This window comes from Pleuronectes platessa, chromosome 1, assembly GCF_947347685.1.
Source record: "Pleuronectes platessa chromosome 1, fPlePla1.1, whole genome shotgun sequence".
NCBI classification, from domain to species: Eukaryota; Metazoa; Chordata; class Actinopteri; order Pleuronectiformes; family Pleuronectidae; genus Pleuronectes; species Pleuronectes platessa.
The window spans coordinates 6,176,638-6,203,749 of NC_070626.1; the positions used below are offsets into that span (position 1 = coordinate 6,176,638).

At 41.1% G+C, this 27,112-nt stretch overlaps 1 protein-coding gene across 1 annotated transcript; it reads left to right on the top strand.

Moving 5' to 3' along the window:
• The first annotated feature begins 374 nt into the window (after positions 1 to 374).
• Positions 375 to 26,649, top strand: LOC128440338 (solute carrier organic anion transporter family member 3A1). The gene is made up of 10 exons (XM_053423030.1): positions 375 to 533; positions 3,193 to 3,652; positions 22,606 to 22,704; positions 22,960 to 23,229; positions 23,342 to 23,506; positions 23,936 to 24,134; positions 24,943 to 25,078; positions 25,212 to 25,384; positions 25,946 to 26,010; positions 26,273 to 26,649. Exons 1-10 carry the CDS (start codon positions 375 to 377, stop codon positions 26,647 to 26,649), a joined length of 2,103 nt encoding a protein of 700 aa, XP_053279005.1.
• Positions 26,650 to 27,112: the final 463 nt, after the last annotated feature.

Sequence of the window (27,112 nt, forward strand, 5' to 3'; positions counted from 1 at the left end):
GCTGAGGAAGCCAAACCAGCACCTGTTCCTGGATGGAGATCCAACATCCGGATGTGAGAGAGGCAGCATCCTGTAGTTCTATACGTCGGCTGTGAGAAGCCGTCGCACATATACATGCGTAACGTACGTATTTAAATATGATCTAGCCGATAGGCAGTGGCCAGACCGGCGGTGAAAAGAGCTCGCTGACGGACTGTGCGTAATGCTGAGTGGACAGCAGTATTTCTCGCCCTGTTTTCCAGCCTAGACGGGCTCCTGACAGCAGCTTCGCATTTCCTCTGCAGTGCAGCTCGTCACCAGAGCCCGATGCGCTCCGCCGGACCGAGCCCGTTCACTTTGATGCCGTCCAAGCCGAGCGGAGCCTGAGCCGAAGGATGCAGGTGAAAAACCAGATCTGCACCGAGCGCAGCAGCACCGACGACCCGGAGCAGGATGACAACCAGAAGAAGACCTCGTGCTTCTCCAACATCAAGATTTTCCTGGTGTCGGAGTGTGCGCTCATGTTGGCTCAGGGCACGGTGGGAGCCTATCTGGTGAGTTTCTGTGCCACAGCCGCGGTGCTGGTGCGGAGAAGACGCGTCGTTTCCCAGTGTCTCTCCGGCGCCCTTCAAACATTCACAGGGAGACGGCGGGTACCGATGCGGCGCTTGCGCTGATGCGGCTAATAATCATGTTATTCCGATCACATCAGAATAATCACATCATCCAGTGAGCGCGGGACGCTGCGCTCTCACTGATTGATGACTTGCTGCGTATGATCCATCAGGCCTATGCACCATCCACACGACAAAAAGCGCGTCACCGCGGCCGTAGGCTCCACGTTGTTGCTGGTGAATTCTCTATGCGTATATAGGGACAGGGGGTGAGATCAGGTTATGAAACACCGGTCGGGACACTGGCGCATCCAGTCTGCCGGCTCATGCTACAGCCACATGCTTCAGTAATGCAGGAGGCCTTTGACTCTGGAGGATACAGGCCTATAGGAGATGACGTGATCACCACAAGAGAGAAGAGAGACAACACCTTATTTTGTGATTTAAGAAAAGATGCATTTTTTACTAATTATTTATCACTGGATTATCTGTGCCATAATAACAATACTGTGCTTCAGATGATGTAAGATTTGTTGCAAAGGCTGTGATAGTAATGATTGATCTTTATGATGTGGCCAAATAAGCCTCAGCCAGAGCAGCCGGTAATTCATCTGTGGTGACATTTACTAGAGAATTGGCCCAAACACTTCCTGCAGATCTCTATACCATTGTATTCAGGGAGACCTTCATACATACAAGGGATATTCTCCATTTTGTCCTACATTCTAAAATTATTCCTCAATTTTAGATGTTTTGATACTCCTAATAAATGTTTGGAAGATTTGGCTGAAATTATTTATATTGATGTCAGGAAGGTCACACCTTTACTTTATGAGTTATAGCTTTTTAGAGGCTATTAGACAATTAGAAATGCTTATTAAAGCTTTTTCGAAAAGCATTTTTAAACGTGAAAGGGTGACTCAGTCCAGGAAAATAAGCAAAAGACTTAAATATTGCCACATAGACAGTAATACTTTTTGGTTTAAACATGTTTTGTACACGTCGCAAGTTTAAGGTGCATTAAAAGGCTCTTGCAGTAGAAGTTTGTCTTTTGAGGCAGCATCCAAAAACAAATGTGCATCTTTAGCAAATCCCTCTGCAGACTAAAGCACTACAGAAACACTGTGTGCCCTCTCTTGTATAAAATATTGTTTGTCATCATCTTTTGTTTCAGGTCTTTTTGTCACTCAGCCACTTTTTTTGTTCACAGTGGGCATTTATTTTTTTTCCTCTTCTTTTCAATGCACAATTGTCTTTTAACAAGTAAATTACCTCAAAACGAAATTAAACCATGAACAGATTGTTCATTGATTTTTTTTCTCACCTGTTTTCTGGCTTTGTCCAGATGTCTCTGGTGGCCTACCAAGGTCAGGCAAAGGACAGAGTAACTGGGCTTAGGGTATTTCACCTTCAGCATTAATATAATTCATTGCCTCTTCATAAACATATTGTAGATGTCGGCTCTGTGATGGACTGGTGTTCAGGTTGGACCGTCAGCTGGGATTACCTTCAGCACAACCCTTGATGGATGCATATTGTAGATGTAGGACTAGTTTACCTAGAGACAATCTATTTCTTGAAAAACTACAGAACGGTAAAATTAAGTACAAGCTGCTTTGTAGGCCGATTTTGACAAATTAGAAATGTTGTTTTCATACAAAGTACTTAAATTGGCTGTTACAGCAGAACGATTGAGTTGAGTTATTGATTAGTTGATCAACAACTTATCAAATATTTTTGTTCTACAACCGCTAAATTGTTAATTTGTAGCTTTTATTTGTTTTTATAATAAAAGAGAAATGTTGACAGGCTTTTTTTCTAAATGAGCGATATTTTATAGAGTAAATAAAGAATTAAAACTATACTTAGAAATTCAGATTTTGCTGCTGTTTGAAAAGATTAAAACAGGATAGGCAATACAGACATAAAAGTTAATGGATATGACACATGATCCATCTTATTTTACTTGGATAATCATCGTTAAAATGGTAAAATCAAGAAGTCTTGGGAATTATACTGCACCTTTCGCTGTGGTTGGATGATTAATACAAAATGTAATAATTCAATTTAACTTGTGAGTCCTATATCAGCACGCAATTGATGTTAGGGCCAGTGTGTCGCTTACACACAGCCAGAACACAGCTGCTACAATGTGTTTGTGTCGCTGCATAATTAGAACAGCTGCACCAGGTTTCTTGCCTGAAGCCACACACATGCACTTATCCCCCTCTCTCCGGGCTGGCATCAGTTTAGCCGCGGGGTTGTTCTGGGAGAAGGCGGGGGAGTGTGGGGATGAAGATGGTGGAAGCAGATCAGCCCGCAGAACGGATCAGCTTCTCTGAGGTATCAACAGGTCACTGGTGGCTGGTACGAGCTCTGGGGGAATGGCAGATGGCTGCGTTTATACTACTGCCCTTCTACTGAATACCACCTGAAGCTAAATGTTCTGCCTCAATAATTTACAAAAAATTAAAAACTACTGTATATAAAATTAGATGTATAAACCTGACCCACAAAATTAGCGCCTGTGGTTTAATCGACAGTCCTAAATGGTTGTAAAAACCCTTAATAACTCTTGCTCTCTCCCTCTCTGCACCAGGTGAGTGTTCTAACCACTCTGGAGAGACGCTTCAACCTGCAGAGTGCCGATGTGGGCGTCATCGCCAGCAGCTTTGAGATCGGTAACCTGGCCCTCATCCTGTTTGTCAGCTACTTTGGCGCCAAGGCCCACAGGCCCCGCCTCATTGGCTGCGGCGGTATCGTCATGGCTCTTGGGGCGTTGCTGTCCGCCCTGCCGGAGTTCCTGACCCATCAGTATGAGTATGAGGCCGGCGACTCCTGGCACGCCGAGGACGGCAGGGACATCTGCTCCAACAACTCCAGGTCAGAAAACAGAGACTCTGGGTTTAAATGTGGCAACCGAGCCAACACCAACATGATGTACCTTCTGCTGATCGGAGCCCAGGTTCTTCTGGGAATCGGAGCCACACCTGTCCAGCCTCTGGGTGTGTCCTACATCGACGACCATGTCCACAGGAAAGACTCCTCACTGTATATAGGTGAGTCCCATTGAGCTACAACAGAGACACAATTCTGTTTACCTAGTAGCTATTGTTTTATTTTAAAATGAGCAACCTTCTTTTTTCTTACCATAACCTCAAGCTGAACTGAGGAACTAAACACAAACATCTATATTATCTCTGAGTGAATCCACAGCATTTTACATTGGAGCTGCCCTCACTGTTGGCTAAAAGCTCTATCGTCAGCTCTGCCATAATACATGTATAGTAGAAAGCTGACTCAAAGATGACCAAAGCCACAGAAACAATCGCGATTTGATGAATGTGTTGTAGGTGGGTGGTTGCTGAGATAATAACCTGGATAACAATATACTGTATAATGAATCATTCCGCTGTACTATTAAAAAGATGAGCCACAGACTGAAACCAGTTCAGATTCTGACACTGAACCGGGGATGAACAGCACACAGCTAGTGTTAATTTCTCTTTCTGTAAAGATTAAACTATGTTGCGTTCGATCAGCAGTGGTAATGCTTGAACTTTATCATAAGTGACTACAAATCTATGAGCCAATCTGAATGAGACGATTGAAATCTTTAAAGTGATTTGTAATTTCCACCTAGAACAGTGGTTACATTTGTGCAGAAGTGAATGAAATCATGAGCCTGGCAGTCACAGTGGCAGAGGTTTACTCCACAGTGTTGTTCTTCTCTTCTGGGGTCTTTGATGGGACATGTGACTCCCGATGCTCATTTATTTAGCAGGAAAACTGTTTATTTACTGTAATCAAATTTGGCATGTAATCAAGAGGCTGCTGAACATGTTGCTGGATGCTAGTACAGTTAGCAACACCATATGTCGGTCCCTCTGCAGCAGAGGATGTGCACAGGTGGGGTAGAATAAATTATGCATAGAGTTACTTTGACCACGACATCCGAAACAAAACTGGGCCTTAAATTTATCTGTCATCATGGATAAAGAATGTGATTGAAGATAGGGCTGTGCAATTAATCGAATTTTAATCGTGATTTAGATTTTTGGGTCAAACGATCCCCAAACTACTATAATCAAGTTGAAACGTTTAATTTTGCATTTTCAGTCCTTCCACCAAAGAAATTCAGTCCTTCCCCCAAAGCATTCAGCGTGGCCCTGCTGACTGCCACTCACCCTCAAGCAGCTGTAAATTGAAGGAGGGAGAGCAGCCCTGTTTGATTGACAAGCGGTAGAAAAAAGTTATCTTGAATGGGAACACTTCGTATTTGAAGAATCCGACGAGGAGCAGCACCCAACAATGTGCAAGATTTGCTACAAGGTGATATCTGCGCCACTTGGCAACACAACAAATCTATTAAACCAAGAGTTTATTGATGATACTCAGCTCAGTGAACCAGATAACGCCGGGTTTACACCGGACGCTGAAGCGCCGCGCCATTCTCAAGCACGCAGCCTGGCTGTTCACACCGGACCCGCATGATGGTCTTCATATTCCCTCTTCCCCAGATGGGGACATTTAATAATGAGGGGAAAATCTGGGAAATTGAAACTCCGGGACAACACAAGGGAAATTTAAAGTATGGGATGCATATTTGATCATTTATATAATATAAAATATGTCATTTATATCGTCAAAGTCATTTTTCAGAGTGTTTCCTGGCGCGATTTTCAGTTACAAAGTGTGTTTTTTGAGAGAAATACTAAATAAATGCATCATGTTTTCAAACTCAAAAGTAATCTTTCGAATAATCATGATTTCAATATTGTCCAAAATAATCGTGATTATGATTTTTACCATAATCGAGCAACCCTAATTGAAGAGTCCTAGAAAAATACAAACAGAAAAGATCCTTGTAATCTGAACGCAAAATCAACTGGCAGCAGGTTTCCGTCTTCTTCTTTGGTTGACATTGGATGTAATAAGAAGCAATGCAATGAAAGGAGGGAGGAAAAGGAAAAATCTAAAAATAATTCTTTGAGGATAAATGCAAATTATCATGTCAACCCCAGTGCTCCCCCAGAGCTTAGTGCTGAGTGCTGTGGTGTTTCCAGAGTGGACTTCCCAGAGATCACTCTTCAGTCAGCATGTTTGCTGACGTGATACATTTGTCCCTTGATTTACTGAAAGTGGACGTGTCTCAGTTGATGACTCACTTGCTTGAACTTCTTCAGCCTCATTTAATACTAGGGATGCACCAATTTATCGGCCGAACATCGATAGCGGCCGATATTCGCCTCGTTTACTGATATCGGCTTATCGGTAATAAACTTGACTTTCACCGATATCATTGGCCGATGTTCATATTTGTGGTAAAACCGCTGGGCACGTGCCGCGGCTGGGGGAGCAGTCGCTCCGTCGCCCTCCTCTCCGCGCCGCCGGAGGCTCAGTGTGCGGCACCGAGAGGTCCTCATCCGGTGGCACCTCACGGCGTCACTGGTGGGGGGGCTTTCTTTCTCTTGGACCGCGGGGCGGTGTCCATCGCCGGCGCAGAAGGCGGGCCGTTGGAGGGGATCGGGTACGGCGGTCAGCGGCGGCCACTCTGGACGCGTGTCGGGCCCTTCTCGCGGATCACCTCAGCTACGGCGACCGCTGGGGGAACCCTCCGGCTGGCGCCTAGCAGCTGATTGAGAACTGGTGCGGACCAGGGGAATCCGACTATTTAATTAAAACAAGCATCGTGAAGGGCCACGGTGGGTGTTGACGCGATGTGATTTCTGCCCGACACTAAAAACAGGTAAAACTGGGGAGGGCTTGTTAAGTTATCTTGACTCACGCAGTGTAACTTGGTGTAAAAAGTATGAGCGTAGCGTCTGTTTAAGTACTTTATTCTCATGTGCACCGGCTCTATTCATCCGTCTCATGCACAGGTAACAAGGGAATTGACAACATACGTCATACACACAGAAGCCGTAACACATCTAATAAACGGTCAATACTGCTACCGTAAATCAATGAGAAGAGCGTTCTCTATAATCAGGGGCGGTTCTGGCTAATTGGAGGCCCTGGGCAAAGAACAATTTTGAGGCCCCCCCCCCAAAAAAAAAAAAAATTCTATTTTGACTATGTGTGTGTGTATGTGTGCGAGAGAGAGAGACAAAGAGAAAGAGAGAGAAAGTGATTAAATAAGTGTGTGTGAAATGGAGACGTGTATGTGAGTGTGTGTGAGAAAGGGAGACATGTGAGTGAGTGAGTTAGTGTTTGTGTCATACTAACCCAGGGGTAGTCAACCTTTAGTATCGAAAGAGCAATTTTGCCCCCTCTTCCCCCAAATTAAATCTGCCTGGAGCCAAACAAATATTTGATTACACAGGTTATAAAGTTATATATATAGTTATACAATATATATAAAAACTATAGTTTGTTGCATTTATTAAATTATAGAACGACAATAAAAAAACTGTTTAACTGCTATTTTAACCTTTTACAAAAAAGGAAAACACCAAACTCTTATGAAGAGGAGAACATAATACATGTGTAGGCCTACTTTGAATTAAATGAAACACAGAACTCCGCTTTTTTTGCTCATCTCCAGCTTGGTACTTTTCAGCAGATGCTGTGTGCTCGCTCTGGAAATGTCTTTCAACATGACATTCCTTATTGCTTGCTAATTCCTCACCACATATCAAGCATACAGGTGTATGACAATGTATGGTGAATTGTCATACACCTGCATCGTTGCATCGTTGGCAGTGAAAGCAAATTAATCTGTCCACGCAGAATTAAACTCTCTATTTACCTCATCTTCCATCCAGTCTTTATCTGAGAGCTCTGGGCTGTCCTTGCCTTTCTTTTCACAAAACTCTTGAATCTCTGCTCTCAGGTCCCATACAGTTTTAAGCACTTTGTCCAGACTGAGCCATCTGACAGCTGTGTGGGGGCCTATGTCCCCATGTTCAGTCTCATGCTCCTCCAAAAGTGCAACAAACTGTCTGAGATTCAGCTCCTGCCCTGATAAAGTTAACTAATTTAGTTACATCAGTAACATGATTCATTTTGAGCACTGACTTACACAACACCTCCTGATGTATAATACACAGGGTTCATACACATTTTTAACCCATGGATTTCCATGACTTTTCTATGACTTTCAATATCTTTAAACCAACTTTCAGTAAACCTTACATACAGTAAACCTTGAATTACGCAAATGAGTGAGACAATAGTTTGATTGACGTCTGTTGTAACATATGGCATGTACTTTTCCATTTGTAGCCAAGCATGGTTAAATCTACACTTCCCTGGCGTAGTGCATTATCTCACCTGCTTCCCCACCGAACATTTCAATTAGTATGAGATAGTATGCCTACTTATATTTTGAGCGTATTTCTTTTAAAAGCATTTGAATTAATTAAAACTCAGCGTAAATGAACGACATGAAAATATGAATATAACAAATCTCCATGACTTCTCCAAAACTTTTGGGATTTTTTTCAAGCACTTTTCCAGGACTGGAAAATAAACATTTAACAATTCCATGACTTTTCCAGGTTTTTCATGACCGATGTCCTCGATCCTTCTCGTTACGTTTCGTCCGTCAAAGTCTCTCCGTGCTTTGTCTCGTAGTGGCGGTTCAAATTGCAATCCTTAAAAACAGCGATCTTTTCTCCACAAACTAAGCACACGGCTTTCCCATTGACTTCAGTAAATAAATACTTAGCAGTCCATGTCTCGTTAAAAACTATCTTTCTTCTCTTAACGTGGGCTGACACTTTTGCGGACTTTAACAGCTAACTCACATCTCTTCTTAACTCCGTTCGCCAACACATCATCCGCTCGCGGCATTCAGGATGTACGTCAGGTAAATGTTAAAAAAAGGCACCTTCAAAATAAAAGAAATGTTGTATTCTCTGCATGATGTTCACTTATTTACATGTGATTCCTAATATTCCGTTGACCTCACGCGGGCCGGTCACAGACAGCCAAAGGGCCGGATGCGGCCCGGGGGCCGTACAATGCCCAGGTCTGCTGTACAGTGTTGTGCGGGCGAGTGTGTGTGTGTGTCCCCAGACATCACACACACACACAGGCCCCGGGGCTCCGCCCTCTCACATTCGCTCAGAGACACAGAGTGAGATCAGAGCTCGTTCCTGTTAAGCAGCCGGTCAGTGACAAACAAGACACAGTGTTCAAAAACCAAGTTGAAAAGAAAGTACGATGAAGCCTGTCTTGCTATTGGGTTCATATTGAATGAAGGAGGACATGAGGAGTGATTTATTTGAAAAATAAAGAAAAAAATCATAAATAAGACGAGGCCCCCTGGTGGCTGAGGCCCTGGGCAACTGCCCGACTTGCCCAATGGGACGCGCCGCGCCTGTCTATAATGATACTTTAACAGGGCTGTTTTAGACAGGGTAAAAAGGTACTGTTTTAAATTACCCTTGTGGTATTTTGACCAAAATATGTTACAGACATTTTCATTGAGATCCCAAGGAACCATTTCAACTTGCGGTCTCTGTTAAATAAAGTTTAGTTAAATCATAAATCTGATTCAATCTGTGCTCGTTAAAAGATAAGAGTGATGAAGGGCTGAAATTTTTATAAATAGTGCTTTCTAAATAATGATTTAATTATTTTTCTGGCACAAAAGGGTGAATGAATAACAACAAAAAGAAAATAAACAAATATCGGTATCGGTATCGGCTATCGGCCAGATTGTTATTTTAAATATCGGTATCGGCCAAGAATTTCCATATCGGTGCATCCCTATTTAATACCCCAGCTCACGCCAACTGCTCAGCTCGTCTTATTCATACTGAGCTATAGCCTGTTCTGAACAGTATCAAGCCTCAGCCTATCTTGCCCTCTACTCTAGCCCAAAGAAAGAAACCCATCGTGTGTCATGCAGCATCAATGCTTGTGTGCGCATGTATGTGATTGTGTGTGTGTGTGTGTCCTTGTTCCAGTGTCTTGTTTAGTGAAAGTGACTTACAGGTTTGGTGGCATAGTAGATACATTTTTTTTAAATTGTACATATAAAAATCACGCTATTATCACTGTTATGTTATTGTGCAGATTCCACATCAAGTAGACGCAACAGGCGACATGTTTCTAAGCTACTATACCCCACAGTATTGATTTGCTCAGATAATTAGTTTAGACAATGGATGGAAATATTGCTGGCTGTTAAACATGCTAGTTACTTTATGGGATGCATGAGCCTATCAATATTTTATTTTGCTCTACTTTTAATGCACCACAATGTTGCATGGTATTTAGAGGCTAGTCTAAGCCCTGGGTACTATATGCAACAACAGATGAGACATTTTAACGCTACATTCTTTGATATTGTTTTTAGCTGCTGAGGTTTTGAAACAGCTCATTTGTGAAAAATTGTGTTTGGTGCAACGACAAAATTAAATCTAGGGTTGTCAATCCTGGAAAAACTAGAAAGAGCAGGCTACACTTAGCAAGAATGCAACCAATACATCCCAGCCCCTCCCATCAGCCCCCTCTTCAAATCTATGTCCCCAAAACACATGAACTCACACTGTCTGACAACTGCTGGAAGCCAACTAATCTGTGACTCGCTCAATAACTGTCTATTGTCGCTGCTTCAGTGGTGTGTGTCTCTTTGGCTGTTAAAGACTCCAATCATGGACAGTGAGAGCACAGTAATTTCAACTTACAACAAGTATTTCATAAAAAATTAATAACCCTAACTTTACAGTAGGTTGTGAGCAGAAGGTAACTGACTAACAATTTCAGAACTTATTTCCTGTATTCATTGTTGAGAGGGAAGTTGTGGGTGTGTGGCCACTCGTTTGTCGGGGCCTTTGAGCAAAGCACTTTAGTCCTCAACCTCTATTAAAGTTCAGAGGCTGGTAGCAGAGTACAGTGGTTACACTGTACAGAAACCTAAGAGGCTGACATAACACACATTAAAGTCTGTCTGCCAAAGTCGCCAAGGCAACAGTACAGAGAGAAGCAGGGTGGCTTTTCTCTACTGTTCCTCTTACTGCTCAGCGACCTGCGCGTAGCAGAGCTCCATCCGGGCAGGTGGAGAGGCTGAAACAGAGGACTAGAGAGAAGAAAAAAGAGTTTCCTATTATGACTAAAACAAAGAAAAGACGTTGGCGCAGCACATGAATTATCTGATTACATATCTGAAATGTTTGTGTTAATGTACATTTATAAAAATAATTGATTTAGTCTTTTCTAAATCAATTATGTACATCAGATTGTATATATCATTATTATTACTATTTATTTAGCCTTATTAGGCTCATAGGTCCATATCAGTAGAAAATAAATAAAACACATGGCAGGCAGGTTGATACAGCAGGTCAAACAGTCAAAGAAACTGTAATAAAGTTAGAGCATTGTGCAATAACAAAAGTTGCATGCTGTATATTTTGCTTGTCATATTAATATGTTGACTCTTTAGCCGTACAACATTTTCTCTCCAATCTAACCCTATTTAATATGTTCTTCCCTTACCCATAATGCATTATTTCACCAAGTTTTGTGGTCATCCCATTAGCTACTCTTGCTAACTTACAGATAAACAAACTAACAAATGCCAATGAAAACACTTACTCCTTGGCGGAGGAAATTAATGGTTATTGTTATCAGCCCTGAAATCCCATATTTGGAGGTTGGCTACAGGACAGCCAAAGTCGGCTAACCACCCCGAGTCACGACAGTCCCTGACCGTCCGAGTCCGTTGGTCTTGTAGACTGTAATTATTCACATTACAGTTTATGACACTGATGTCACACGAGGCAGCTCATACAGCCAACTGACTTTGTAGTAATCCATTTTACACAAAAAAAACTTCATACATCATGCAGCCATAACTGACAACAACCAACCACTGTGTACACTTGACATTAAGCAGTTTTACACGATTTACTTTTTTTTATCCAACCGCGCTAATGCATCATTAAGCTCCTCTGTGCTTTAAAGTGCTAGTTTTGGGCCACAGTGAGGCTGGTTGCACCTCCTCTCAGTCATCTCTGCTCGTTCCTGGCCAGTTGTATTTTTCCTGCTTGCGTTTCAGTATAGACCTCTTGCAGGGTGAGAAGGCCTGCAGTTTGTTCTGTTCATGCTTTGATCTGTAAACTCTCTGCCAGCACAGAGAGAGGAGGAGATAGGAGAGGAAGGGGGAGAGGGAGGAGGAGAGGGACGGACAGAGGATGGGGAGCAAATGAGGCTAGCTCAGCACCACACAACCCACCCTACCTCCTGCTTGGATAGAGTCCAACTCATACCAGATGCCTGATGCTAGACTGTTAGACACCTGATATTTGTATAATTTTAGAACATTCAAAGAATTTACTGAGTTTCGAGTGAGATTTACTATGAAACCATGCAGGTCATGCTAATATCAGTCAGTAGAACAACCAGGACAACTCATCGCTTACTTATAGTTTTCAGGTTTCCAGGTTGCTTTGACAAATCTGTAACTCAAATGGGATTTCTTTGGGATCTTTTTCACATATTTGCAAGTTTTTATATTCACTGGGCGATATGGAAAAAAATTATATAAAACAAATCAGCGCCACTGCACTGAGGGGCAGTACTCTGCTCCGTCAACAAGTGACTCTGCTCCTCTGAGGTTTTTTAATCAATCACACGCAGAACTGATCCTTATAAAAATCTGCTGAATTCATATTTATGTTCCTGGATAAATTGAGCGTTGCTTCTTCAGCAACAAGGAAGTCAAATTTATTTAGTATTATTATTCAGAGGATGAAAACCGCTTAAATTATGAACGTAGCGGAAAACATGAATCAATTACATTCTGTCAGTGTATAGATGCAGAGTCGTCCACCTCTCTGCAGGAGCCCAAACATCAGCATTTGTGCTACCTGCTCCTACACTGTCCTGTGTGCGACAATCTAAACTGACTTGGCTGTAGCTCTATTCCAGTCACATGATTGGTTCAGCCCGGCGCAACCTAAAACCACAAATGTCAAGCTGATGTTGGCTCTACTGGAAAAGTTGACAAAAACTTGGTAGAGATTATTCTTTTTGGACCATGAATATCTGCTCAAAGTTCTAACTGACCAAAATATTAAAACCAGATTATGGCATGGCTTTTTACACTAAAGCGATTAACTGTGTTGTTCAGTTGGACTGTAAGTGTAAAAACTGTTGCTCAGTGATGACTGGATCCGACAGTGTGGTCGGTCAACCAAAGACAGTCCTTAAAGAGGTACCACTTTTTATATCATTTTACCCCCTAAACTGAATTTTATTTACGGAAACACTATATTTTGCACTGAAATCTTGACTCAGACTCTGGTAACATGTCCACTGCTGTAAAATATGTACCAGCTCAGTACTAAGTGGATTTAGCTTTTCTGTAAGAAACTGTCTAACATCCCCCAAGCTTCTTCCTTTGACACTTACAGATAGTCTTTCTTTCTTTTCTCTCCACCACCCCCTCACTGTACTGACAGAATTGCCAACCAAGGCCTGTTGATTGCCATGGTTACCTCCCACAATGTGATTGCTGGGTCTTCTGTTATAGCTATAGCTAAATGCATATAGCTTATACAGTATTTACAGTATGTGTTATGTGACAATTTGTATTTCAGCTTCTTTTTCCTAGTCTCGGGGAGGGGTGTGACAATCTTGATGTGTGAAGACATATTTGCATTGTAAGAAACCCCTCTGAATAACAGACAGAGGAGCATTTAGGAGTCGTTTAGCAAACATCTAACCAGATGATGAAATATTAAAACAGCTGCTCTCCATGGGCTCACTAACAAACCAGATGATAGACGAGAGGCTGCTGTGTTGTGGCCGAAACAAAAACTGCCTGAATGAGAGACTGAGGACACTGGGAGTAATAGAGTCCCCCAGCATGCACCTGTCCTGTATCTGCTCTGTGTCATTACCTTTGTTCTTATACAGTATGTGTGCATTAAGTCACTGTGAGACAGACAGCAGGCTGCAAAAAAGGTAAAGAGGTTATTCTTACTGGTTATTGTTCATCAAATTATTGTCGGAGAGAAGGTTTCCACAATTGTAGTTTAGCTTTTTAGCATGCTTATTTTAGATGGTTAGCATCAAGTGCAAACTACATCTTAAGCTCGGTTTAAGGTTTCATAATTATGATTCAGTGTGTTAGCATGCAAACATTTGTTAATAATAGCAAACAAAGTACAACTGAGGCTATAATTGGATTAGTTATTTAGTTATTTGGCGAAGAATGTATGGACCAAAACGAAAGGCCAAGGTGGTGATATATTTCATTCTCTGGGAACCCCCAATTTATCAATTCTGTAACAGTCCCTTCAGTAAACGTTGACGTTTCATCAGGTATGTGGCAGTGTCAGCTTGCTAATATGTAACGTGTAAATGTAATGTGTTAGTGACAATGTTAAACTGGAGATAGGCAAGTTTTCACAGTTTTAGTTTGATTTGTCAGAATGCTAGCATTGGCTGATTTGCAACAAACATGAAGTACAGCTGAGGCCGATGGGAATGCCTTTAGAATTTGAGCTATTTACCATAAACCACATTAATATTACAATTAGGACTGGATTGTAGTGCTTAGATGGAAATTGAGGTACCACCAAAAAGTTGATATAGGTTTAATCATTTTAGAGTAATTTCATTTGAACAACGGTTTTGTGACAATCCAATCTTGTAAATGAGATATCATAGGGAAAGCTTTGACCTGTTGGTGCCTCTTAGGCTAGAGGATCACTGAAGAGAGTAGGATTCACGCTCAGGGGACCAGGACTGGCTGTATACAGTTTAACTGCTGTCCATCTAATAGTTGTGATACTTCAGTCTACACAAAGTGTCAAACTGACTGATGGGCCAACACAACAATGCAGCGTACCTACTGTACCCTGCCATTTTTAGTTCCTTTTTTAATAGAAAGTTAAGAAGCCGTAGTAAATACCAATGCAAATATGTATTTGTATCTATCCACATGGAAGTTTCAAGCGTCTTTTTAATAATTAACCTGCGGCTAGATCAGCTCTGCCAAATACCTGATAGAAGGAGGAAATGGCTTCCCAGAGAAGACCAACCTGCTCTTGAGCTGTGTTGACTATAATGTACAGGGTGGACTGTAATTAGATTATTGATTGCTGTCTACCGCTTGACTGATACCCAAGGCAAAGGCAACTAACCCTCCTATCTATTGTATCACTCCCAGAGCATCGAACAGAAACACATTTTCAATTAGAGTATTCATGCTCTGTGCATTTTTACAGTATGGCTTTTGCTTTACATATTAATGGGGTTTAGTATGTGGTGCTGTGAAAATGTTTGTGTCTTGTTAATGGAAGATGTAAATCTTGTTTTGCTACAGAATGTGTTTTGTGAGCACCACTGCAACACAACAGTGCATTGACTCAGAGGGCGATTCAGATGCCTCTGGTTTAATTAGGTGTCCACGAGTTCACATTTCTCTGTTGAATGACAAAAGCAGATTTTCCTCTTGGAAACTAATCTGTGAAGTAAAAATAAAGTGCATTCATACACTTTCACACACATTTTGCTCCAAGCACTGTGCAGCTTAACATAGCCAGTAAATTCCCTGGCGCAAGTGCGTGTTAAGTCAAGCTAATCATTATACCTTTTGCAACATTGGTAATACTTTGAAAAGCTAGCAAACCCCCCCTTGGACCTTCTCATTGTACTGAATGTGCACATGATCTTAGACTGAGCTACAGCAGAAATGTTTAACACCTGCAGCAGTGTGCCAAATGGCAGGATCAACACAGTAATTAAGTACTGTAAAGAGTTGTTGTCAAGTGAGTGTAATATCAGCTGAGCCTGTGGAGCTCGAGGGGTCCAGCCCTGCCCCCCCACCTCATATCTTACCCTCTACTCATCGCTGTAATGCGCATAATGAAGCTCTGTGAGGCTTGAAGTTGAGAGTCCTCTGCAGCAAAAAGCGTTTTCACTCTAGTGCAGCTATTATTCTTCCACCGTAGGACAGCACAGGAAGGAATGGACGCTGACTCAGCACGCACTGTCCGTTAGGTCCGGCTCAGGTTGTTTTATGTGTGCACCTTTTAGGAGCACCTTTGCCAAGATACAAAGTACCAGTGATTGAATATTGCCATAATGTGAGTCTGAGTGAGAAATTATTCATGTGCTGGCAGTGTGACCAGGTAGAGGAGCCTTGTCTCACACAGTTTGACCTTGCCTCTGCTGCACTCATTACTGCTGCACGTGCCCAGACGAGGGGACGGCACTGCCATCGGGTTTAGGCTCGGAACTACTGGATTTGTAATGTTATTCTGTAACAGTTTCTGTCACTTTGGCATAGTCACTGCCCTAGCACATCACCATCTACACATTGTTGGTAATTCATATCCTGGAAAACAAGACGAGAACAAGAACAAGATTTGTCCAGCTGCTAAATGTCTTCTTTCCGAAGTCTTCCCCACTTGCCTTTTACTCGCACTCTCATTGGCCTCTAAAAATACGAATAATAACTTCTCCTTCTAAAATGTAATGGTGGTTGACTGGAAATCATTTAGGCTGCAGATATATATTTTTGTTGGAAGGGAAATGTTAATTTAAAAGTCCAGACCAACCAATAAGAGCCTTCATTAATGGACCTGACTCAAGCACATACAATCTATGTTTTTACATAGCTTAAGTGTGGCTGTTATGGGCACCTCAGAGAATACATAAAACAACATCACAGTGAAACTAGGAGATCTTATCTATAATTCAAACACAGATCATTTATTTAATACTTGCAGAATCTATCAGCAGTAAGCAGTCAAATCAAAATAGAATCAGTCTCTCCGTATAAATGTTATTTGAAATAATTTAATTACAGCCACTTTGAGCAAAAAAGGTTGAGGTAAAAATAGGCCGTCAAATACAAGAATAGTATTAAGTAGTTACTGGAGGTGCTGCAGAAAGAGAACTGCGAGCTTCTGCTGAAGAAGCACCTTTTTTCAATGTCAGGACAAGTCTGGACACAAGCTTTCCTTATGATGCAAAAAGAACTTACTTTATACAAGTTTGTGTTTTCTATGCCAAAACTCATCTCTTATTTTACACATTTCGTCATTATATATTTGCTTTCTTACTCGTGTTATTGTCAGTTTTTAGATAATATTCTTACTTGACTTCCTTATCCTGCTTCTGTTATCTTGGTAGTATTCCTCGCTTGGATAGTCCTTTTGCTTCTCAGATATACAGTGCCTTGCATAAGTATTCACCCCCTTTGGACTTTTCTACATTTTGTCATGGTATAACCACAGATTAAAATGTATTTCATCGTGAGTTTATGTAATGGACCAACACAAAATGGTGCATAATTTGGAAGTGGGGGGAAATATTACATGGATTTCACAATTATTTACAAATAAAAATCTGAAAAGTGTTGAGTGCATATGTATTCACCCCCTTTACTGTGAAACCCCTAACAAAGATCTGGTGCGACCAATTGCATTCACAAGTCACATTTGCAAGTCACATAATTAGTAAATAGGGTCCACCTGTCTGCAATTTAATCTCAGTATAAATACACCTGTTCTGTGACGGACTCAGAGTTTGTTGGAGATCATTACTGAACAAACAGCATCATGAAGACCAAGGAGCTCACCAAACAGGTCAGGGATAAAGTTGTGGAGAAATATGAAGCAGGGTTAGGTTATAAAAAAATATCCAGAGCTTTGAACATCTCTCTGAGCACCATAAAATCCATCATAAGAAAATGGAAAGAATATGGCACAACCGCAAACCTACCAAGAGGAGGCCGTCCACCCAAACTGAAGAGTCGGACAAGGAGAAAATTAATCAGAGAAGCAAACAGGAGGCCCATGGTTACTCTGGAGGAGTTGCAGAGATCCACAGCTGAGGTGGGAGAATCTGTCCACAGGACAACTATTAGTCGTCTACTCCACAAATCTGGCCTTTATGGAAGAGTGGCAAGAAGAAAGCCATTGTTGAAAGGGATCCATACAAAATCCCATTTGGAGTTTGCCAGAAGCCATGTGGGAGACACAGCAAACATGTGGAAGAAGGTGCTCTGGTCAGATGAGACCAAAATTGAACTTTTTGGCCTCAATGCAAAACGCTATGTGTGGCGAAAAGCCAACACTGCCCATCACCCTGAGCACACCATCCCAACAGTGAAACATGGTGGTGGTAGCATCATGCTGTGGGGATGCTTCTCTTCAGCAGGTACAGGGAAACTGGTCAGAATAGAGGGAAAGATGGATGGAGCCAAATACAGGGAAATCCTTGAAGAAAATCTGATGCAGTCTGCAAAAGACTTGAGACTGGGGCGGAGGTTCATCTTCCAGCAGGACAATGACCCTAAACATACAGCCAGAGCTACAAAGGAATGGTTTGGATTAAAGAATGTTAATGTCTTAAAATGGCCCAGTCAAAGCCCAGACCTCAATCCAATAGAGAATCTATGGCAAGACTTGAAGATTGCGGTTCACAGACGGTCTCCATCCAATCTGACTGAGCTTCATCTTTTTTGCCAAGAAGAATGGACAAACCTTTCCATCTCTAGATGTGCAAAGCTGGTAGAGACATACCCCAAAAGACTTGCAGCTGTAATTGCAGCGAAAGGGGGTTCTACCAAGTATTGACACAGGGGGGTGAATACTTATGCACCCAACAGATGTCAACTTTTTTGTTCTCATTATGTTTGTGTCACAATAAAATTTATTTTGCACCTTCAAAGTACTATGCATGTTTTGTTGATCAAACGGGAAAAAGTTTATTTAAGTCTATTTGAATTCCAATTAGTAACAGTACATAATGGGAAAAAGTCCAAGGGGGGTGAATACTTATGCAAGGCACTGTAGGTAATATCTGAGATGCTGTGAGCAGCAGACAGCAGACAGTGCCTCAATTATGCTCTTGTGGGGTTTTAAAAAAACGTGAGGCTTCAAGAAATGTCGTCTTTTTCTGCATGAGCTTGTGAGATACAATTTTGACAAATTTCTTCTTCATATACATAACAAACTTAAATGAAAAATGAAATACAATCCAAAGAAATAAAAAAAATAGAGAGCCATTTCTTTTGATATCCGGTGAAAATGTGGTTTGGTTCAAAGAAGAACCCTCATCAATTTGGGTGGATCCAGGATTTTGAGTGTGTTAGGTAGGGCATTTTTCAACAGGTGTTTTTTCCCCAGGGAATATTTCATTGATTTTAATGAAAAGAATTCCTGACTCATTAAGGGGCCTAATATCAATATCACAGTGTGTGGAATCTGGTGAGGCATGATTTAACGGTTGGACCTAGATGAACGTATGCACTGTACTGAGTGCCATGCCATTTAACTGATATTTTTTGTTGCTGTAGTTTGTAGTACTGTTGTGTATGATTGCAATTTTTTCTGAGATGTTCGTAATTTTCCAGGCCTAACAATCTAGTAGAATTTTTCTATTGTATTGGATTGCAATATGAAGTACATGCAAATAGGCTGTGAGAAGCATCATTACATTTCAATATAATCATCATTTTTGTAGTATCATGGGATCAGCTTCAGTGGACAACAAAAGCAAAGAGAAACTTTAAAAGTTCTCCAGGGCATTATGTACTCAGACAAATTGTCCGTACAGTTAGATATCTAGCTGTTGGCTTGATAGTACTACAAACAAGGCGGAACTGTCAGAGCCTTTACAAAGTCTCAGTGTAAGTGGGGTGTCTCTCCTTGCCATTTCCAAACGGCTGGGTCACACAGACAAAGACTAAGCTGCCAGGGTTACATGAATACAGTATCTGAGTTAACTGTATCTCAGGCTCTACAGTTCAAAGTCTTTACAAGATAATAAGAAATGATCCTGTGAATTATACATTTCTGTCACACAAAGTCACATATAGCTGTTTGTCACAGAAATAGAAACAAGTGCTTCTTGTCGTGGATTGTTACTTGTGTCGTCTTGGCTGAAATTAGCTTTTGTTGTAGAGAGACAAGTCTTATAATATAAATTAAGTGTTCTGTCCCTGTCTTCCTGCACATGCGATACTCTACCGCGTGTGTTGCTGAAGTGTTAAGTGCAACAAAATTGTCCCATCACAAGTAAATAATCTTTTACAGTCATGACCGTCTTGCTGCACCTGATTCTGTGGCTCTAACTGAAAACACAGAGTGCATCTACAGCTTCTATCCTTGGTCACACTGAGGCAGAACTGCAATGACTGCACAGTCAATACGTCCACAGAGATTTACACTCAGTCTCTAATGTGCAATCAAAAGTTAATAAACCAATCCTGTGAAAATGAGCTTATCTCAACGGTGCTGATTTATAATCAATGCATTCAAAATTCATGCACATCATGATCTGAAAATCGTTGCACTGGATGCTGTTGTTTACAAAATATGTCAAATTACGATGTAGCAGCATTTATCTCAAGTAATTTAAATTTAAATAGATTTGTCAGTTTAAGAACTTAAACCTTTAAAAATGTTATTTTACATCTCGTTAAATGTCTTTAAAGTAATATAATATTTATTATGATATAATTCAAATAAACTTTATACAGCACTTTTCAAAACACATTTACAAGGTGGTTTACATGGTAGAAACAGAAATAAAACATTTCAGGGCTAAAGCAAATAAGATCAGGGAATAAAATAATAGAATAAAACAGATAATATGTATAGTAATACCAATTTTACTACAGTTATTAAAAGCCTTTTTTTATATATCTTTTAAGAGTTCTACAGCCTTGACATATTGGTTATACTGCATCATTAGTTGAAAGTTAATTGATTTCAAATACATATTATATATTATAATGATATATTATTATTTTAACAACTTGGTTTAGGCCACACCTAGTACGCAAACTGCCCATTGTATAATCACATGAAATTAAAATACCAAATATTTTGTAAATTTTTGAATTTATGAGATAGTTCCTAAATATACTATTCTATATTTATATTTAAAGCCTCTATTTTTTGTTTGATACATTTTCTAATAGAAACAGCATGCATCAGCAGAGTTTTTACTAAATAATAATACTAAATTGCATTATAAGGCTAAAGTCACATCAACTTTAAGGTGAATTTTCACTGCCTGGACGTAATCTCCGAGGAAGTGACCTCAAATACCAACTGCTGAGTTGAACTGCTGAGTCCAAACATTAGACAGTCCTGAATCTTTCTCCTGGTGGGTGTGGAACAGCTGTTGCTAAAGGATAATGTTACAGCATAAAAAAGCTTAAGTGTGATTTTCCTCCATCATGCTTATTACTACCATTTTCATCGGCAGTATCCCTTTGAGGACCACTCCAGGCTCTTACCTTATTCCACTCTATGGAGGACTCAGCAGAGCTGGTAGCGCCCACAGTGAAGTGAGGGAACGTGCAACTTCAGGGCACTGAGGATCAGACTGGCTGGCAGCCAACATTTTCTGCTGGTTCACCGCTGTGTGTGTTTGTGTGTGTGTGTGTGTGTGCCAGCCTGCCTGCATCACATACATTATGGATTAGTTGTCTCGTCCTGTGTTTGTCTGTGATTTGACTCCTAGTGGCAGGCAGAGGAGGTTACACGAGGCTGTTCATTGGTTAGTGTTTGAGCATCTGCACTGCTGTAACCTCTGAGCTCATGTGTTACCTTACTGCTGCTCCGCTGGTATCAGAGACTATGCTGATACGACCATAATGGGCATATTGTAGACCACAAACGTCCACAACTAATGATACTTCTAAATGTTTTGAGTTTAGTGCTAAATAGCCACCATTAGTTGCTAAATTTCTAAACTGCACTTGTGAAAATGGTAAACATATGCTAGCAGACTAGCCTTTAGCTGGGGAAAACATGTTTATATCAGCCTTCAGTGTATAATTCTGAGTCATAGATATCAGTGACTGTAAACAGTACATGTACAGACTTTTATAGCTGGGAGCAAAGCTTTGTCTTGTTAAAAAACATTATTATGAAAACCAAGCAATGAGTATCTATCTTTTATCTGCCAGTCCTTCTTTAGGCATATAAATAAAGGTGGACATATGCATCAAGGGCTAGGGTTGGAGCCTGTGAACGTAGTGATTAGTGTTACTAATTGTAAAATTAAATTAAAATATGCTGGAAAAATCCTAGATTGGGCTAAGACGCTGATGTTCTGTCTCATTTGACTCTGTCTTTTTCCAATATGTGTCTCCTAAAAGGGGAATAAAATGACCCCCAAAATGTGTATGGCTAAAACTGTGTGACATTACTTTACCAGATTTTCCAATAGCAACAAATCCACATTTTCTTTCTGCTTCTGTGGAAATGAAAGATAACACGCTGAGAACTGAAAGGGCAATTGTGCCCTGAGATTTTTCACTTGTGATAACCACAGCACCAATCACTACATCCTATTCAGAGAAACTGAAAGGTCATCTCTGTGAGGAGGGGCCAGCCCTTTCTGTGCCATGCTCTTGTTATTAACCACTGCCATTGTTCCACTGAACACCAGCCAGTACAGCTGAGTTCCACTGCCTCTTACAAACAGCCCTGCTCAATCTGCTGCTTACTTCAAACATGTCAGCCTCTGGGCCGAAACAGAGTATATTTTCATAGGAGAGAATTACTGCTGTTTCCCAACTGCTCTCACAATGAGAACCCATTTCCTGATAGATTATGTATGATCCTGCTGGATAACATAGTCTTAGATCAATTAACCTGTGCAACCTATGTGCTGCATATTAGGGTGACAGTGGCTAAATCTGTCAGTGGGAGACATCTGGTGAAATGTAACGTCCTTGGCTTGGATTCAATATCTATCTTACCTTGAAAAGAACTCATTTGATTCTCAAACATACTGTGGCCTCTGGAACAGTATTGTTCCAGAGTATTGTTCATGTTACAGCATATTTAATTAAAGGGTCAAGTAATAAACTCTTTCCACTCTTTATACAATGCTTCCCTCTGCTGGATGATCCAGTGAAGTGCACTTATTGCTAAACTAAACTAAAGAAAACTTCAAATTTAAGTAAATGCATATTTCATAAATATTAATACTAACATGGAATTTGTTTTGTTGTTGCTCGTTTCATTTTAACCAACTAACATTCTATATTCTTCTGTCCTTCTTTGTTTTGCAGGTATTTTATTTTCAACTTTAGTTTTTGGCCCGGCTTGTGGCTTCATCTTAGGTTCCGTCTGTACCAAAGTATATGTTGATGCTGTCTTCATTGACACCAGTAAGTTGGCCTTTACTATTTGTCTGCATTAAATGATATTGTTCACTGTGTAATAATTGTATTTTTTATTGACTGTAGGGAAATTAAGAATATTGCAACATAGTATTAAAATAAAAGCATTAAAAATGGACATAACAGTCACAATGTACTCCTAATCAATCCTGATTTCTTCCCATTGATCTGTTAAATGTCATCATACTGCATTTATCAGCATCCATTCAATCATTGTGATAAACTCCCCTGCCTCTTGTTCAGGTAAGCTGGACATCACCCCAGATGACCCTCGCTGGATCGGAGCGTGGTGGGGCGGCTTCCTCCTCTGTGGTGCCTTACTATTCTTGTCGGCCCTCTTCATGTTCGGCTTCCCCCAGTCACTGGACCAGCAGGACATGGACGGTGGAGGGGAGAGTGAGCAGGCCATGCTGCCTCCTTCCCTGACCATGGAATACCAGGGCTCCAAACCCAATGGGACCATGCGGGGCTTTGATATAAACAGTGGCCTCACGGTCTGTGAGCATCTGAGAAGTAAGGAGGGGGGAACAGAGGGAGCGAATGGTGTTGAAAAAATATGATAAATAACAACATTTTCTTATCTCTTGTCCCATTTTCTCTGTTTTCTCCTTCTTTATTGATTCAGTAATCCCTCGGGTCACCAGGCACTTACTCTCTAATCCGGTGTTCAGCTGCATCACACTGGCAGCCTGCATGGAAATTGCCGTGGTTGCCGGCTTTGCTGCCTTCCTTGGCAAATACCTGGAGCAGCAGTTCAACCTTACCACCTCTTCAGCCAATCAGCTGCTAGGTAGGCGAGCCAATTGTTTACCATTAAACAAGAAGTAGGTTAAGGTTATACAGGTATACAAAAGGAGAAGTAAAATGCACTCAGTAGTACGCATACCCCTGCCAAGGCCCAACAGTCTCTTTAACTTCAGTCCAGCTTCACCACGTGCTTGACTTTTTTCATCCACTTTTTACATTATTCCTTGGAAAAAGTGCCCCATTTCGCAACATTTGATAAAGTAAAAAATCTGGATCTGTCTCCTCATTCGAATCCACACCAAATTTTCGTGGGCTCTTCCCTGACCCATACGGACGTACCACATCCTTCCACCAAGTTTTGTTGAAATCCGTTCAGTTGTCTTTGTGTCATCTTGCTTACAAACACTACTAAGGAAAATATCAGTAGGATTTTATGAAGGAACAGTTGACATCCCTGTCTTTCTCTCCGCAGGTATGACGGCCATCCCGTGTGCCTGTCTGGGTATCTTCCTCGGGGGGCTGCTGGTGAAGAAGCTTAACTTGTCTGCACTGGGCGCCGTCCGCATGGCCATGATGGTCAACCTGGTATCCACTGCCTGCTACGTCTCCTTTCTCTTCCTGGGGTGTGACACCGGACCAGTCGCAGGGGTCACTGTGGCCTATGGCAACGAGTAAGAGTGATAATAGGCCAATGAGGCGAGGAGTCTTTTCAAGGATTTCCAGCTCTACTTGGGCCTTGCTGTTGTTTTTCCACAAGAAACTATTCCAGTTATACATGACTTTCTATACAAACATGCAAATTGACTGTTTATTATCATTACTTGTGTATGTCCACAATTTCCATCTACATGATTACCTGCTGTATTATAACAGTACTTACAGATATAGTTGGACATTTTGAGAAATACCCTTACGCACTTTCTTGCCAAGAATTAGATGAAAATATCAATACCACTCTCATGTCTTTGTGGTGAGTATGAACCTAAAGTCAGCAGACAGTTACCTTATCTTAACATGTAGAATGAAAACAGGGTGAAACAGCTAGCCTGGATCTGTCCAGAAGTCATAAGTGCATTTCCCCAAATAATAAAATAGTCCCTGCATTTTCACAAAATCTATTTCTGTCACGATGTAGCTTATCTCATAATTATTCTATTAGAAACAAGATGATAAACATTATTATACATTAATAAGTCCACAGTAAAACCAGGTGTGTTCTCCTTATACTTTGTCTCTGTAATATGAAGACAGACATTTTCAACTTTTACTCAAATACATATCCAGCTGTCAGAAATACTTGCTTTTGCATAATTGTTGACAATGTGCTTTTAGTGTATTATTCAGCCGATTGAGGGCTGTGTTTAATCTTAAATGAACTGATGTCCATGCAGGATCAACAAGATCATTTTCATTTGACGTGAACATCGTACATATACAAATGTTTATCCTCCCTAACATGACCTTTGACCTCCTTCACAGGACGCTGCGATCCTGGCAGCGACCTGAGTCGCCGTGCATCAATAACTGCAACTGCTACACAGCGTCAGTTAGTCCTGTGTGTGGTTCCAATGGAATCACCTACCTCTCAGCCTGCTTCGCTGGCTGCACCAAACCAGTGAGTGGAGATGAAAACACTGCAACCAGCTGAATTATGAATAACCACCGGACACATTCATACAGTGCAGCATTCTTCATTCATTCATTCAGACAGTGGAGTAACTCGGCTCTTCCTCTTATCTTTGTATCAGAACCTGACCAGCTGCGCGTGTATATCCAGCAACAGTGAGGAGGCCGTGGCGCTACCGGGGAAGTGTCCCAGTCCAGGCTGTCAGCAGGCCTTCCTCACCTTCCTGTGTGTTATCTGTGTGTGCAGCATGATCGGAGCTATGGCTCAGACACCCTCAGTCATCATCCTTATCAGGTATGAGACCTGCGGCTAGACACAATCGCCACAAGAGGGAGCTGTAGGCATTCATGTCTGCGATCCGGGAAAAATGATGGAGTCAAAGTCACTTTTGTCATCTCAAGTGTAGAGGAGATTTGTCAAGGGGACGCTGGTAAAGACAGATACTAACATAACATTATGTCTTAAAGGGGTCATATTAATCTTAAAAAGAAAATTGTAAGGTATAGAGTAGACAGTTAAGTAAATGTGTGTGGATAACCTAAGTAGTGACTTCTATCTGTCTACTGAATGAGTAGATAATAATAATGATCATTATAGTAATCATAATAAATTGAAATTCACCCAAAATTAAAGACTTTCTTAGAAATAATGTTTTAAGAAGGGATTTAAAAGCGTTAACAATTCTGATAATATACCATCAAGATAAGTTTGTAGGTGACTTTCTCCAAGTAGTGTGTAGAATTAATTTCCTTAGTGCACTATTATTATTGTTAATATTATAACAGTAACAAACTCAAGATAATCTGGTTTAACTGGTGGAACACTTTGCTCATACAAGATGTTTCTCTGTTTCAGAACTGTAAGTCCAGAGCTGAAGTCTTATGCCCTTGGGGTTTTGTTCCTGCTGCTGAGACTTATAGGTATGAAACTCAACATTCACCTCTTATGCGCCAATCTTATTGTACACTTATATCCACAGAGAAACAATCATTTAATTTCTGTAATGACTCTCACACCGTTGTTTTTGTCCCTCCTGTAGTTTTACTCTGTATTGTAGACTTGCAATTTTTCATCTTGGTTAAAATGGACTTCATCGCTCTGTCCGTGTGAATATAAAGGAAACCTCAACTCTAACAGGTTCTCTGTTTGACCCATTGACCTGCTGTCTGTCCACAACCCCAGGCTTCATTCCTCCCCCTCTGATCTTCGGCATGGGCATCGACTCCACCTGTCTGTTCTGGAGCTCGGTGTGCGGTGAGAAGGGAGCCTGCATGCTGTACGACAACGTGGCCTACAGGCACCTGTATGTCAGCATCGCCATCTTCCTCAAGTCCTCTGCCTTCATCCTGTATGCCACCACATGGCAGTGTTTAAGGAAGAACTACAGGAAGTACATCAAGAACAGCGAGGGGTACCTCACCCCCACCGAACTGTTTGCTTCCAACGTGACTCTGGACAATTTGGGCAAGGAGATAACGCAGAACCCGGCCAACAGGACAAAGTTCATATACAACCTGGAGGACCATGAGACATCTAACAACATGGAGTCGGTTTTATAGTAGCGCTCTGCACAGGGACTGCAGGCTGGAGGTGTTAGTGTGCAACCGACCTGATCTGCAATGTTTCTCTGGTGTTATATTGATTTAGAAGAATGTCCTCAGTATGGGTCTTATCTTCTTCTCACCCAAAACATCAAAACACAATGGAAAAAATATCCCAAATTATCCAATTATAGTAAATTTCTTATTTTGTTTTATGACACATGTTCAAGTTTTTGTTTAGCTTTTTTCACCTATTTAACAACCAAGTAGGGATTGACAGCAGTACTGGAAGAGAAAGGAGAAATGACACTTCAACTAATTTTAAACAGGGATGTTGCGGTAAAGTGTTTTGCATCCTTGTACCAGGACACCAACAGAATTGTTTTCTTTACAGATTTAGATTTAGTACAATCTTCAGTTTCGATGAACTTCAGACTAAGAGCTGTGTAAGAAGCAGAAATCTGTTTGTTCGTCAGCTTTT